Source organism: Leptinotarsa decemlineata, unplaced genomic scaffold (genome assembly GCF_025532065.1).
Source record: "Leptinotarsa decemlineata unplaced genomic scaffold, Ldec_3_MD MMD2_tig00000035_RagTag_RagTag, whole genome shotgun sequence".
Classification (NCBI taxonomy): Eukaryota; Metazoa; Arthropoda; class Insecta; order Coleoptera; family Chrysomelidae; genus Leptinotarsa; species Leptinotarsa decemlineata.
The window spans coordinates 7,808,512-7,824,149 of NW_027412540.1; the positions used below are offsets into that span (position 1 = coordinate 7,808,512).

Consider the following 15,638-nt stretch of genomic DNA (forward strand, 5'->3'; position numbering starts at 1 on the left):
CTATCACAAAAGTAGACGAATCTATGAAAACAGTTTCCACAGAAAATCATGAAAAAGTACACATGGACAATTTAAAAAAACCAAGAAAGAAGTGCTATTATCTCAATAAATAGTTCATTTCATTTCTTTTCAGAAAACCTTCAGTATTCGGACTTCAAGACAGAATAACATTGAAAAACCTGAAAAACAATCCTGGTATGATACCTTTAAAATTGGGCACTGTCAAAATTCAACAATACTCACACACACTGATACACTACTATGACCTGAATCCATTCATAACTGAAATCCAAAAACTAAATGACCAATTCGGATAAACTTTAGAAGCACTCAGTATAAAAAAAAATCAATATTTCCGCAGCTGAAACAGAAAATTACATCAAAATTTTGACTTTGACAAAAGACAAGACTGAATCCAAATTGCAAGAAATAATCACAAATCCCAAACTAATCAAAAGAGGATTGATTAATGGTATTGGTTCGATATTCAAATCACTTACAGGAAACCTCGATGCAGAAGACGGGGAGCGGTACGAAAAACTTATTAGGGAACTTTAAAACAACCAAAAAGTATTGGCTTCTAGTGTTGTGAAACAAAATTCAGTTTCAATCAATTTGATCAATAAATTCAATCAAACTGTTCAACAAATAATTCACAATGAAATATTTCTTCAGGAAAAAATAGTTCATAATGCTACTACTATATTCCAAACAAAGAGTTATGAAGAAAATAGAGCATATGTTCACGATATACTCAACCAAATGATTGATATGTTTGAAATAGTCAACTCTGCCTTACAGGACATTGAAAATTCCATAGCATTCGCGAAACTCAACATTATGCATCCAAGCATAGTGAAACCCTCTGACCTATACGCCGAACTTCTTATATTACACGAAATTATTGCAAAGAATCAATTTCCTATTGATATTACTTTAGAAAACATCTTGGAATTAGAGAATATCATAAATATTGAATGTTTTATTCTGAATAATAGAATAACCTTCCTTCTTAATGTTCCAATTTTATATCCATACATTTTCGATTACTATCACTTATATTCAATCCCTACATATAGTCAAAGTCAGTTCAAGGCACTTTATACTCAAAAATTCATTTTTACTGAAGAACTCAGAATACTCCACATTTAAAAGCGACGATTGTGTCAAAGTCGAACCACAATTCGATGTCTGCAAGAAAATGCCGATTAGAGAAATTTCTGGAAATCTCTGTGAGCTGCAACTCCTGAAGATGGAAGAAACTTCCACATGTAGACAAATCGATGTTAGGATTATTAAGCCAATAGCTAACCAACAGGAGGACTCTACCCAATGGATAGCGATATTTCCAAATAAAACGACAATCCACCTACAATGTAATGAGCAAGAGGAAGTTCAAAGAATAATTGGAACCTATTCAATTGACATTCCAGTAGGCTGCAAAATCAAGGCGAATCAAATCGAAATAATCAATGAAGAAAATGTAATCAATGATTATCAAATAATATTGATTCGCGAATTGAACCAAGATCGCAACCCTCCAAGAAGTATAAATATGAGCCTTCAATTGGAGATGTTGACCTGAAAGAACTCCGAAACCTGAAAAATCAGCTAATTGATAACAATCCTGAAATAACATTCAACCAAGGCGGACTTTACTAATCACCGAGTAAATGGAATTTAGTGATTTACTTAGCGATTATATCATGATTGTACCATGAGTTCGTTGACACGGAAACAGTGCTTCGCTTTTTCTTGTATTTCCACAGACATATCAACAAGAGCTGAATAATTCGTATATATCGAGTATATCGAAGAGTATATCGAAGATGTATCGAAGATGTATCGTCAGCAAATAGTACACTGTGACATGGCTTCATATAGTTGTAAAAATCATGTAAATATGAAATAAATAACGATTCCTGCGGTACACCTAGGTCAATCGGCCTCAGCTCCGAAAATGTATTGTTATAAAAAAACTCTCTGGAAGCGATTATTCAGGTAAGTTTCAATCAAACCCAAAGGAGTACCTCTTACACCATAATATGACAGTGACAGTTTTTCGAGTAAAATGCTGTGAGAAACACAGTCAAAGGCCTTTGACAGGTCCAATAGTGTGACTCCCACAGCTTTCCCAGACTCAAGTCCCTCAACTACGCCTCTGAAAACACTCATAGTAGCATTGGTGGTAGAGCAGTTTTCGCGTAAACCAAATTGGTAACTGCAAAAAAAATTGTTGATTTCGAAATATTTGGTGAGTCTTTTCTTAATTAATTTTTCAATGATTTTCGGAAAGATACTTATGATAGAAATAGGTCGACAATCTGTTTGTTACCTTTTTTGTGGAGAGGTATCACTTTTGAATATTTGAAGATGTTAGGAAAATTACCTGATTTAAAGATTAGATTTATCAAATTGGTAAATGGGACAAGAATAATATCCTGAGTTTCCTTAATAATTCGACTATTTATTCCATTGATATCCGAACAAGCTGAATTTTTCAAATATGTAATGATTTTTTGTACTTCATCACATGTAGCAGGAGTTAAAAAGAATGAAGAGCCATAAGAGGGAACACTTCTAAAGTTCACCAATTCAGAGATGGGCAGATTACGTATGGATTTTACGATATTGACGACTATACTTGAGAAAAAATTACTAAAGTCATTTTCAGTTAATTTCTCTGAGAAACACCTTTGTTTAGTCTTCTTTCTGTGAAAAATCACAATGTTGCAGCTAGCCTCAGATTTGCTTTCAGCTTCAATGATATATGAATCATTTGCTGATTTTTTTGCATATCTGAGTTGCATATTGTAACCTTTTTTGAATTTTTTAAAGTTATTTATATCTTCAGGTGACTTGGTACTGTCACATATAATTTTCAGTTTAGATAGATTATCATAATGTTTTCTCAATTCGTCATTGAACCAAGATACAGGATTCACATTGAACCTCGATTTCATTAGTTTCATTGGAAATATATCATCAATAAGATCATTGTAAATTTTCACCAACAGAGAAGACAAAACCTCAGTATCTGGACTTGAGATAAAAATAGGCCAGTCGAATTCGAGCAAAGACGAACACATTTTGTTCCTTCCTCTGCTCGTAATAGTCCTAGTCCAAATTGGTTTTTTGGGTTTCTTTACGACTTTCGCCTGTGCAGAAAAAAAGTATTGACCTGCATGGTCAGAAAACAATGGATCAAATACATCTGCTTTGTACAAAAGAGGATTCTAATTGGTCAAAATATCGTCCAGAGAACTAGATTTGGAGGCAGTGATTCGAGTAGCCTCCTGTATAGTCAGTCCAAAGGATAACAAGGTGTTTTTAAGTTCATCCAATAAAGATGATTTTTGATTTTACTAGAAACTCGATATTGAAATCGCCAAAAAATATTATTTTATCCGAGATAGTTACAGTTTCACCTAATAGAGTTTCAAGATTCTCAAGAAAAATTGTTTCATTACCTTCACAGGATCTATAAACTGTTATAATTGTAAGATTGTATTGAGACTGATACCACAAAATGTCCCTTCTCATTGAACTTTTCAAGGTTCGAAATTTTGGTTTCATAATTAACTAACCTAACCTCACCTATGTGATGAATAGCTTCGAAAATCGAATTATGTAACCTATAAAAAATTTCGCAAAACTAACACAACCATCATGACGTCTGCTCTCAGGCGTCTGTCCGTTCTCGGTGATGGCGCTTCATTGCTTAGACCGCTCCTTTACACCTGTGCATCGTCATCCGTCGTCTTACAGTAGACGCGAAGAGTAATGGATTACTGCGTTGCCTCAAGTTAATCTTATCGTGATAACTTGAACGATTCGTTCAAATTACTTAGTGTATTAGACAAAGTTTACCTACATCCAATAGTTGAAACGACAATTGTATCAAATTTCATAAGAATTTGAGAGATATTCTAAAATATGCATTGTAAAATATTATCCAATTAAATTGTATTTATGGCTCAGTATTTTGCATATAGTGGCTACCACATAGGAGGTAGGTATATGCTACCGCGGACTTTCATTTGGAACTTTCTTAGATAACGGTACATTATATTCATGTAACTCTAACGGTATAGGCAGCGCACGACAAGACAGCTCTCTCAGGGAGCAAGAATTTTTCCGACTGACTTAATACGTATCGTAATATTATCAACAAAATCACATAAAACTTTTGTAAATTGAAGCCTATATGTTATTCTGATGTATAAGCTGTATTTATGTGGAGTTGCATCTAAATCCGTTCAGTCGTTTAGGTGTGAAAGAGTCACAAACATACATATATACATTTATCCATACTAGCGAACTTCCACATTTATAATATTAGTATAGAGTAGAGATATAGATTTTTGGTTATTATTCATAATTTTAATACTCATTTCAACCGTAGGATTCAAAAATTCATTTTAATTTCTGTAACTCACATGAAATCATGATAAATGCCCACCTTCATTGTTCGGAATAATAATAATGATAATGATAAATTGTCATTATTTATACTGGCGGAGTTCAGCTGACGCTAATCTTTCACTCAAGCAGTATAATGTACATTTCACAAATTAGTATATGGTTATGACACGAAAATAAATGAAAGTTATTGAAAGGTGAGTCTCACAGATTTTTGAATTTCACTGAAAAATTTCAAAGGAATTTACTTGGTTAGAATCAGACATGCAAAATCAAATTAGTAGGATTATGATGATGTATGTTGGAATTTCAAGATGAATCATTCTGTTAACGTTTTCAACTTCCTTAACTTCGGAAGTGTGAAATGCTTTTTTTCAACACACGTTTTGCTCACCGTTTTATGTCAGATGTGGGATAACAAATGATGATTGTTTCAACACAGATTAGTTTAATGGTCTAATCTTTGGCGGTAGAAGGCGAATCAGAGTTTTGGTTTGGAAAAGTATTTGTTTCATATTCAATCTAAGGTTCTGCTGAATCCAAAATGTTTCCTGAATCAGGAAAGTATATGGTTGGTTAAATCAAACGAACAAATTCAAACAAGTGAAATGTATTTTAATTTCTGAATAATTTTCATTTGTTTTATGAGTTACTATAATAAAAGTGTAACTGATCGCGGTCTGTACAGGATGTCCCAAATTCGAAGGTGTCCATGGAAATCTCGAAATCCGTGAGAGATACAGGGTCGGTTAAATGAAGGTAAAGTTGCCTATTCTGAATACTTCAGGTAATACCCTGAAAAAACCGAAAATGCAAGATTTCGTTTTCTTTTTATTCTGATGTTATCAAACCTCCATTGAAAAATAAAAATCTTCTCTCATAGCATATTTTGCAGTGATTTTGAATGGGACGTTTTGCTCTCCAAAACTCATCATCATATTTTTTTTAATACCGACCGATAGAATGAAATACACTGTATTCGATAGAGCTTCCCAAAACTAAGTCAATTATATATTTCAACCCATTATATTAGAATCATTCTTGAAAAGAAATTATTCAGATAGTTGGACATGTAAAAAGAGAAGAAGGGTAACTGACTAAAATGAAAAGTGTCTTAGACCACAATAATAACTTGTAATTGAAGCGTGATTCCTAACGAACATTTTTTATTCGGACATCCACAAGATCGTGTTCTTTTGGATTTCTGATTTAATCAAATTTTTAAAACAAAAACTACTTTGAAGTGAGTAATGAAAAATTGAAACTTCGGACATTCAAACTGTAATGAAGATGTTAAAACTGTGAACATGCTACTTCAATGCATTTTGCACTAAGCCGACGTTATTCCAATTTGGAAAGTTGAAGGAACTTAGCGGGAATTCACCTGATAAAATTGAGGCTTATGTGGTTGGTTCCATCTGATATTTCGCAGTATACACGATTTATGAGGTGACTTTATGGAAAATATTTCAGAAGACTCTAGTCTGGACTTTCACCAGGCCAATGCACAGGTTCTAGTCTTCTAATACACTTATTTGGGAACATTTCATCCAAATTAGCTGTGAACTATTCTCCATTATGGTGAATGCACCATCTTGTGGCCACTATAACTTCCTTCGAATATTAAGAGGATCATCTTCGAATTGTATGATGTTGAATGTTGACGCTATATATCTTTCACAAAGTAAATTATCCTTGTATATTACAGGGTCCATAATTTGGTTGCACCACATTCCTACCCACACATTACAAAAGTTCGACCCTATGTGGCCTGAATTCAGCATCTTGCCTTGCATTTCCTACCGCCTAATAGAGCTTTTTGAAAATACAATCATTAGAAAAACTGCACTAGTTGATCGATCCTTGATGTGAATATTGACAATGGTGAAATTATTATACTTTTGATAACATTCTAAGACTTATAGAATTTAAAATATTTTGTTCTTCCTCTTCATTTGTTCGCTGGCCACACTTTTATCTGGTTTTGTCAAAACTTCCCAATTCCAACAAAGTTCGGCAAAGTGATATTCATAGGCTGCAATTATTCATGATATTGGTTGAAATATTGCTTACTAGAAATTCTAGGATTTCGACTTGGCATGGCAATAAAAAAATTGTTATTTACGACCAAAAACCATTTTTGAATAATGAATTGTAATATATCGTTGGAATTATTTCGAAATGATCTATCAAATACAGGGTATTTCATTATATCGGTCCTGATAAAAACAAAGCTAATGATGGTTTTTGAAGAACGAAGAAATTAGAAATTGGGCACTACATGATGTAGGATGAAAACAGTTGCAATGATAAATTTTGTTTTTGTGCTTCAATAGCGCTTCAAACAACGTAAACAAGGAATATCATAAAAACAAAATCGTGCATTTTTGGTTTCTTCAAAATATTTTGCAATCTTCCAAATTCTCCAGATTTCAAAACATCATTATGCAACTTTAACTTAATTCAACGACCCTGTATCTCTTACGGTTTCCAGGATCTCAATGGTTACCCTCGAATTTTGGATACCCTGTTCGTAGAATATATTTGGGAAATACTGTTATTAGTAATCTTTATTGAAGCAATCAAACTTTTGTCTATTTTTCAGTTTGTCTTTGCGTTTGTGCGCGCTGATTTTGAAAATGATAATGGATATCTCAATACTGATGTATTATGATTAGCTCAGCTTGATTCATTTCATTTGGTTCAACCAATTTTTGCCAATTAATGAATCATATCAAATATTTGTGGAAATGTACTAAAAGAATAATGTTCAATTGTTTCGGCAGCTAGGCATGGGATATATGGAAAAATACATAAACTGAAATGATTGAGTTGTTTGGCACAGTTCGTGCCAGAAAATCAATCAATTTACTCATCACTTCAATGAAGTGACGAGTAAATTTCTCGCAAAAAAGCAAGAAAAGTTCCCTTGCCTCACCTGAAACATGTTATGAATATAGAAAATAGTAAAAATGCCCATAAAACCATTCCAAAAGTAAATACCTTATAAGGCTTCTAACTACTAATATCATCAGTAAACTAGGATCCCGAAAGCTTCAACAGTGAACCACAAACAATATTCATCCCCTATTTCTTGCTAGAGAGCTTCCACTGACCAGGTAACTATATTTTATGATATCAGGGCCCAAAAGCGTCAGCCATATAGAAACAATAGAACCACTTTCTCAAAAATGTTTATAGTTATTTTCTCTATATAATATATACACTGTATATTTCAAATCATGAAAATCAATTGAAAATAATTTGAACTATAGAAAAATATTTTTTCCTAATTTCACCTTCATCTACAGTGAACAAAATACTCATCAATGAAACATTTCAAAATGGTGTTTATCTGAATTATGTTATGTATAAGACAGAGGAGTCCAAAGCATTGCAATCGGGATTCGGAATTTGGCTCTGGTATCACCCACTAGATTCATTTTATTTGGATTTTGCGAATTTTAGAACTAGTATGACCACGGCTAGTACAACTCGCGACATTTATGGCGGATCATGAATACAACATATTATTTGGGTACTGTAATCATCCAGTTTCCCATTTGCAGTGAAAACTTTAGAAAGATATTTGAAGATCAAAGTTATTAGTAATATCTATTTGTTACAAAAAATTATTATTTTTTTTTAAATGTGAATGATCTTATGAGCTACATATTCGTAATTCATTGAGTTACTTTGTAGGACTTCGACCATTTCGTTGATCGAGGATTCTACAAAACCACTCACGATCCCCTATCATACACTATGTTCACTATGGATGGAGCAGACTGGAAAAAAAGTAGGATGGCCTTTTCCCCTTCTTTCACCAGCGGAAGAGTTAAAGCAATGATTCCGTTAATTTCGTCAGTCAGTGAACTTATGATAAAAGAAATTGGCGATTTGGCGACTGAAAATGCTGATTTGGATATTAAAAAGGTGAGATCTACTGAAGAGGTTCAAAAATTATCAGATACAATGATACAATTGATTCAATCAATCGATGTTGCTAAATGTACTGTAGGGTTTTTTTGCTAATTACGGTACGAAACTTCAGAGGGTGATTCGTTAAGTGGTTTTTTGAAAAAAGTTCTCATGATGTCCGGAGTTGCTTCGTTCCTGAGATACAGGGCGTTGAAGTTTGAAGAAATATTCTTACTCCGATTTGTTTGAAATTTGCTTCAGGTTTTTTAAGTCATACGGCACTCGTTTAGGCCTAACTAAATTGAAATTATTACGTTCAGGGAAAAAATACCACACTGATTTGTTGTTCTAGGTTTTCATTTTTTTAAACTATCCAACTGAAATACAACGTTTTCGTCGCTTGTGTTTTCTTCATATCAAGTTTCGTTTTCGAGAAAAAATATTGAAGAAACTTTGTATATCATGAAAACCTGCTTTGGAGACTAGCTGACAGTGATAATGTTGTCTTATCAGTGAACGTACAGTTGTCAGTTAGCAGCGATTTCATCATGATTAATTTAACTAACGTTGAAATGGCTGACATGCACAAACTATACGTGATGCGATGAAAGAAGATCCTTCAAATAGTATCAGGAGAGTAGCACTGCAGCTGGAAGTCACCTCAAAAACCGGATGGAGAGTTCATATATCATATATATCATATACAGCGTGTCCAAGCTCTTCTGACCATCTCAAATATGCGACACTTGCATACCCATTTTCAGAGGCATCACAGAAGATATGAAGCTAAATTTCAGAATCGGACCTATTTATTTCACAATATTGTCTTGGCAATTTAAAATCATCGACTTTCCTCAAATCTTGTATGAATTTCTCCCATTTGATAATCAAACTGTTTGGTATTTCGTCATCCCGTCCTATCTGACTTCTCCATGTATTCTGTAATATGATTTTACCTTGTATCAAAAAGTTTGCGAGAAATCCGAGGGGATCGAAGACTGACATGACGATATTGAGTACTTCTCGTTTTGTCGGTCTTCTGTTACCTTCCAATAAATTTTTGTCAATTTTATGGAAATTTGTTTTGAATTGAAAGATATCTTTTTTTGGGGTTCCACCATATACCTAAAATTCTTTCCTCAGAAGAATTCAAATTTTCGTCAAATTTGGCCAATAGTAAGTCATCTATGTCTTGAAATAAAATCGGGTTATTGGAAATCCAATTACATATAGTGAATCCACCTTTACTATGTACATATATTACGTCCCTAATCAATTGTTTTGCCTCCTGGACACTATCTGCTCCCCCAAGATAATCATCCATATAATGATCATTGAAGATGGCTTTGACCGCTTCAGGATATTCTTCTTGGAATTTTTTGGCATTTCTGTTCTTGGCCTCCTGGGCTAAACACGGGCCACACGATGAACCAAAAAATACCACATTTATTTAATATATATCTGGATCATCATCTCTTCGCATTCCTCTGTATAAAATTATCTCTGCTGATCTGTCTTCTTTCCGGACATTCACTCTCAAAAACATTTCTTTGATGTCTGCTGAAAAAGCATATCTTTTGATTCTGAAATTCAGAAGAATTGTTTGAAGTGAATTGTACAAATCCAGTCCTGTTAGCAGGAAGTCGTTTGAGAAATTACCATTACTTTTCGAAGAGACATCAAATACGATTCGTAATCTATTGGGTTTGTTTGGATTCATGACATCGAAGTGTGGCAAATACCAGATTTTTCCGTCGTTGAGATTATCTTCTGCATTAGAAATTTTCGATATATAATTTTTCTTAATCATGTCTCCAAACTTTTCGAAATACATTCGACCAAATTCTTCATCTTTGTGCATTCTCCTTTCCGTACAAACGAGTCTTCTTACGGCATTTTTTTTACTTTCCGGTAAATGATGATTACTCTTTTTCCAAAGCAGACCTGCTTCAAACGTGTCACCTATTCTCCGCATTGTAGAATCCATGATCTCTTGAGCTCTAATGTCTTCTCTGGATAAAGAGTGTCTTGAAGTAGGAAATGATTCCATTTTCCATTGTTCTTTAATCCGATCATGGAGAATGTCTAATTCATCTTTTTCTTTCAAATCAACAAAACAAACAAATTTATTCATATCATCATTACTATGATGTGAATATCCGTGAACTACCCAACCTAATAATGTTTTCGTGAGTGCGGGTCCATGTCAAGGCCCCGAAACCATTTTCTTGCTTACCAACAATGGCCAATTTTCTTGACCAATCAAATCGATCATAGATTGTATTTTGTTGTCAATATAAGGATATTTTAAAGAAATATGATCAATATCGACAGTTTGTTTTGGCAATTGAAGATTTTTGATCGTTCGAACATGCCTCAAATAAAAATTCGAATTAGAATTACACGTTTTTGACGATATTTTGAAAGTAGCAATTTTTGAGTCATCCTGCTCTTCTGTCTGATCATTTGTCCATTGGATACATAAAGACTTTTGAAGACCATCAAGATCCAAATCATCAGCAAGATCTTTATCAATTAAAGTTATGGTACTAGCATCGTCCAAAAGAGCATATGTATTAATTTCTTTATTTCCATTCGAAATAAAGACTGGTAAAATTTTCAGTAACACTCATCTATTTGATGAAATATGACAATTGGTTTCAATATCAGTGACTGGCGTGCAATTTTTTGTATCATTATTACCATTCCAAGTGAACTCGTTTACCCATTTTTGAACATTCGAACCATTGTTAATCACTGACCCTGATCCACATGATGGAGACTCATCTTCCACTGATGCATCCGAAGATTCATATTCTATTTGTGACATCTTGAAGGCTAATTGTAAGTCGAGAATCTCTTGTTCTTTCTTCAATAATTTCTGCTCCAATTCTTCCTTCTTGATTTCTGCCTGAATCATCATTTCTTTTTTGACTTTTTCTCAACGGGCGCTACTAGTTTTGGACTTAATCGATTTCCTTTCTTGAATGGAACCCTGCCGTGACATTTTCTTCTTGCTGTCAGCATGTGAGTACTTACAAGTGGAGTTTTTGTCATCAATGTCATTACTCTGCTCCAAATGTAAGCCACGAGAAGAAATGTTGTCTTGTTCCCTTTCACTACTGATAGAAATAGCTTCCTTTTCCCGTTTTTCCGCTAATATCTCGCTTCTTCGATTTTTTGACATGTCTCAATAAGTTGATTCGGTAAAGGCGTAGAAGGACCAATTAATGTTGTGTTTTACCTGAAATATCTAGGTTTAATCCGGTCTCGAAGAACGAAATATTGAAATTCAGTATCAGTCAAAAAAGTTTTTTTTATTCTGTTTGTTTTAGTTACAACAACTGAACATCAAACTAAATATAATTATATATGAGGTAAATGAAAGAGTAAACAAATAATAATGAATATAAATACTGAACACCCTTAAGTTTTCTTAAGAAACTCGATCATTTGAAAAAACTGGTTATAGCAAAGCTGATTTCGAGCCGGCAATATAACCCAGGAAAGAAATTGCCAAAGCTACTCTAACAGACCTGTCAAAAAAAAGCTTTTCTGCCATATGTGAATAATATTACTGACCAGATCGAAGGGTCTTCTTATCAGGTAATGACTCCTTCTCAGCTCCTGATGACGCTAACCCGATTGCGAAACGCACGTTGATAGACATTTTTTTTGCTTTGGTGGGAAAAAAGTCTTTTCATTAGATTTAATTCACGGCACAAGTTCTACACAATACAATATTCAGTGTTATCATTTGAATATTCACCTGTGGTACTTTTTCTTTATTTATTTTCTAGTTAACAACCAAATTCACTATCAATTCGCTAGCAAGCTGTGCTCTAGGCATAGAACCTGGAAACTCGAGTAATACCGACATTTTTGCAAAGATGGCAAGAAAACAGTTTCATTGTGAGAATTTCACAAACTCCTTCAGGTTTACGGTTCTGAATAAATTTCCGGATTTTTGTAGTAAACTGGGTGAGTATAAACTGGATATTGTTTTGGATTCATTAAAAATATCATTTATCACATACGAATCACCTGATCTGATAAAAGCAGGTGAAAAGAGTTTAATGGACTTGGTTCTTTTTCAGTGGAATTTCTTTAATTTTAACATATACAGGGCGTAAGTGAATAAGTGCGACAAACTTCCGGATGTGATTGTGCATAGAAAAATAATGATATTTACTGTAAAACTTTCGTTCGCAAATGATTCGTAATTCGAGATACAGGGTGTTGAAGCCTGTCTTCAAAACCTGTCAATTTATGTATTGCTCTAAAACCGGTAGAAATATGCCAATGAAATTTGGATGGCGTCAAGAGATTGTTATTTCGCATTCGTTAACAAGCAATGAAGCATTTCATATGGGTGATGATCTCAAAGTTTCCGAAAAAAAAATGGTACGTCACTGAAATATTTCAAACTGAAAATAATTTTTTATTCCCCCTTTCACGATATTTTCACTCAAAAAACAAAAGTTGAATATTTCAACGAGTATTTTTCATTTTTTCAATACGTTATCTAGTAGCGACGCTAGCAGTTATTTAGTTTCTTTATCGAAAAGGACGAGAAATACGAATGTGGAATTGTCAACATGCAATTTGCCGATGGTCCAAGTAATGGAAATTGTCGACAAAGTCTGCGATTGTATACTAAGTTGTATATAGAACGTAGGATATCATATTTGCTTGTCTTCACCAACGTTTAGGAGAAAAAATATATTTGAGAAATAACGGCTGACAGCGAGCTCTCTCAGACAACAAACTGTGCAGCTAGAAAAATCAGTTTTTGAGTTGATTGCGAAGTCACCTGATATAGTCAGAAAAACTATTAACATTCGCTGAATCAGATTCTTAAAAATCGGCAATTATATCCTTTCATATCCAACTACTACCCAGAAAATTCATGTCTCGCCTAGCGTTCAGTAAATGTATGACTTAGGTTACTTCATTATCATTGGATTGGTCCATAGTTTCCACTACTACGGTCAACAGGTAGTTGTCACCTCAATTTCCTACAAAAAAGTTACCTGTTTTTCTTGAAGGAATTTTCCAACAGCTGAGATAACAATTCCGAATCATGTATAGTGCACCAGCATTGTAGGAAATCGATTAGATACCAGCATATTCAAGTCGTTGTATAAGGTAAGGGAGATTCGGCACATCGGCCTGCTCGAACCCCTGATTTAAATCCCCTAGATCACTGCATTTGAAGTCATTGGTTAATTCCACTTCTATTCAGAACGTTGAGCACCTGAGAAATCAAACTATAGCTGGATGTGATGTGAAGTGATAAAAAACTAGCATACATAAAAACTTATTTATAAGTATTTCCCTGCATTCACAGATTTTTTTCAAATTACAGGATTGCATTTGATGGATAGAGAAGTTGGTATGTTTTTCGAAACCATTCTGCAAGACAGCATTAAGTACAGAAAGGAGAACAATTGTACTCGTTCCGATATGTTGGAGTTGATGGTTAATCTGAAAAAGGATACAAAACTCAGTTCACGTCCTGTAACTGATAACCAATTGGTAAGGATTGATAGAATTTCATCAATTCAGCTATATAGCCTAATTATTATTACAAATGAGAGTATAGAAGTAGTTTAATACCTAATTTATCATAGTATAATTTCAATTGAATATTGAAACATACATACATACATAAACTTTCCACCCTCAATATCTTCTTTCCAGTAAATAATATGAGGAATCGAAAAAACAGGTCAACTTTATAGTCAAGGGGGACACTTTCAAGGGATATTTGTAGCTCTCGTGGTTCGACCCCCAAGGAGAGGTAGATGTTACACATAGAGTCTTAACTGGAACGGGGTGTCAAGTGGCACATCATTTTGATTGAAGTTCAATTCCGCTTCCAATGATACCCTGACGTTTTATTTTTTGATGAGCATGTAATAAGAATTTGCCTGTTGTGAGATGCATTATTGTATTGACACCTTTGAATAAAAATGGTTAAAAGAGTAGGTGGCACCGTTTCAACCCTTGAATGACACGAATGAATGTATTGCGCGTAGGATTGCGCGTTGTTGGCTATTGTCCTTTTACAAAATGAAATTTAATTTGCAATAAAGTCATTTCAAACATAAAATCTACTCAGCCGTATCTTATAAACTATTCGAAATATCCATGATGCTCTCAACAGTAATAAACTTCACTAGCAATTGACTGCCTTTCGAGATAGTCAATTCCTGCTGACAGTCTTTTGAGACGTCTTTCAAGTTCTTCAATGTCAGAAGGTTGTGTTTCATGAACAACGGATTCAAGATTCCCCTAAAGAAAGAAATCTGAAGATGGTAGATCTGGTTATCTCGGAGGTCATTGAACTGCTTTCCGTCGGCCAATCCATCTATTTGGAAATCTCTCGTTTAACCACAGTCGGTAGGAAAGAAAGGGGCACCGTCCTGCTGAAAATGTAACATATCCTCCTGCATAAGTTCATTACCTTCTGCATCCATTTGAGTTTCCAGCTCGTGAGTTATGACAGGATCGATAATACCTTCAAGCATTTCAAGGAACATATTGCCAATCAATTTTTCTTCCAGAAATAATGAATCAATTTAAGGCATTTCCAAGAATACCAGCCCAATCATTAACCTTTCGTTGGTGTTGTGTTCTTCAAGAGAAAGATTAAACTTTCTCTAATCTTTATCTTAAAGATGACTACTTGGTGATCGAAGCACGTGTCGATGTGTTAAAAGTAATGGTTTGGTGTTGGCATAAACCTACAGTAATATTCCTTCAAGTACCAGCCTATTGGATAATTTTATTACATATTGAAAAATTGAAACAATAATGATCATGAGAGCGTTAGCAAATTGTGCTATTCAAGCCTTTTACGTCCTCAGTTTGATTCGAATATAAAAATAGTCATTTGAAATAGTTGATAAATTATTTATACAATTGAAGTCCAGTGAAAAACTCTACTCTTCCGTGCCTAATGGTCCTGTACTATTATATTTTTTATTTTTCAGACAGCTGAACTATTGAATTTCTTCATCGCTGCTCTGGATACTTCCCCCAACACGATTTCTTTTACATTATTTGAATTGGCAAGAAATCCTGATATACAAGAGAGGGTGAGAGAAGAAATAGAAGAAGTTTTGATTGGAAATGATGGAGTGTTGAATACAGATTGTTTGAAACAAATGAAATATCTTCTTCAAGTTATAAACGGTAAGGTGGAATTTTGATATGAGGGTTCGGTTAAACGAATTCATTGACAGACATATATTGTTATACGAAAATGAAACACTGGTGTTATTTTATCA

At 34.0% G+C, this 15,638-nt stretch overlaps 1 protein-coding gene across 1 annotated transcript in view; it reads left to right on the forward strand.

Annotated features, from left to right (window-relative positions):
• Positions 1-15,638, forward strand: part of LOC111508880 (cytochrome P450 6a2) — a 35,730-nt gene that overhangs the window by 13,431 nt on the left and 6,661 nt on the right. The window contains exons 3-6 of the mRNA XM_023164505.2: positions 8,125-8,358; positions 12,144-12,324; positions 13,712-13,881; positions 15,342-15,543. Coding sequence (XP_023020273.2) covers positions 8,125-8,358; positions 12,144-12,324; positions 13,712-13,881; positions 15,342-15,543 — 787 coding nt within the window. The remainder of the gene's footprint in view (positions 1-8,124; positions 8,359-12,143; positions 12,325-13,711; positions 13,882-15,341; positions 15,544-15,638) is intronic.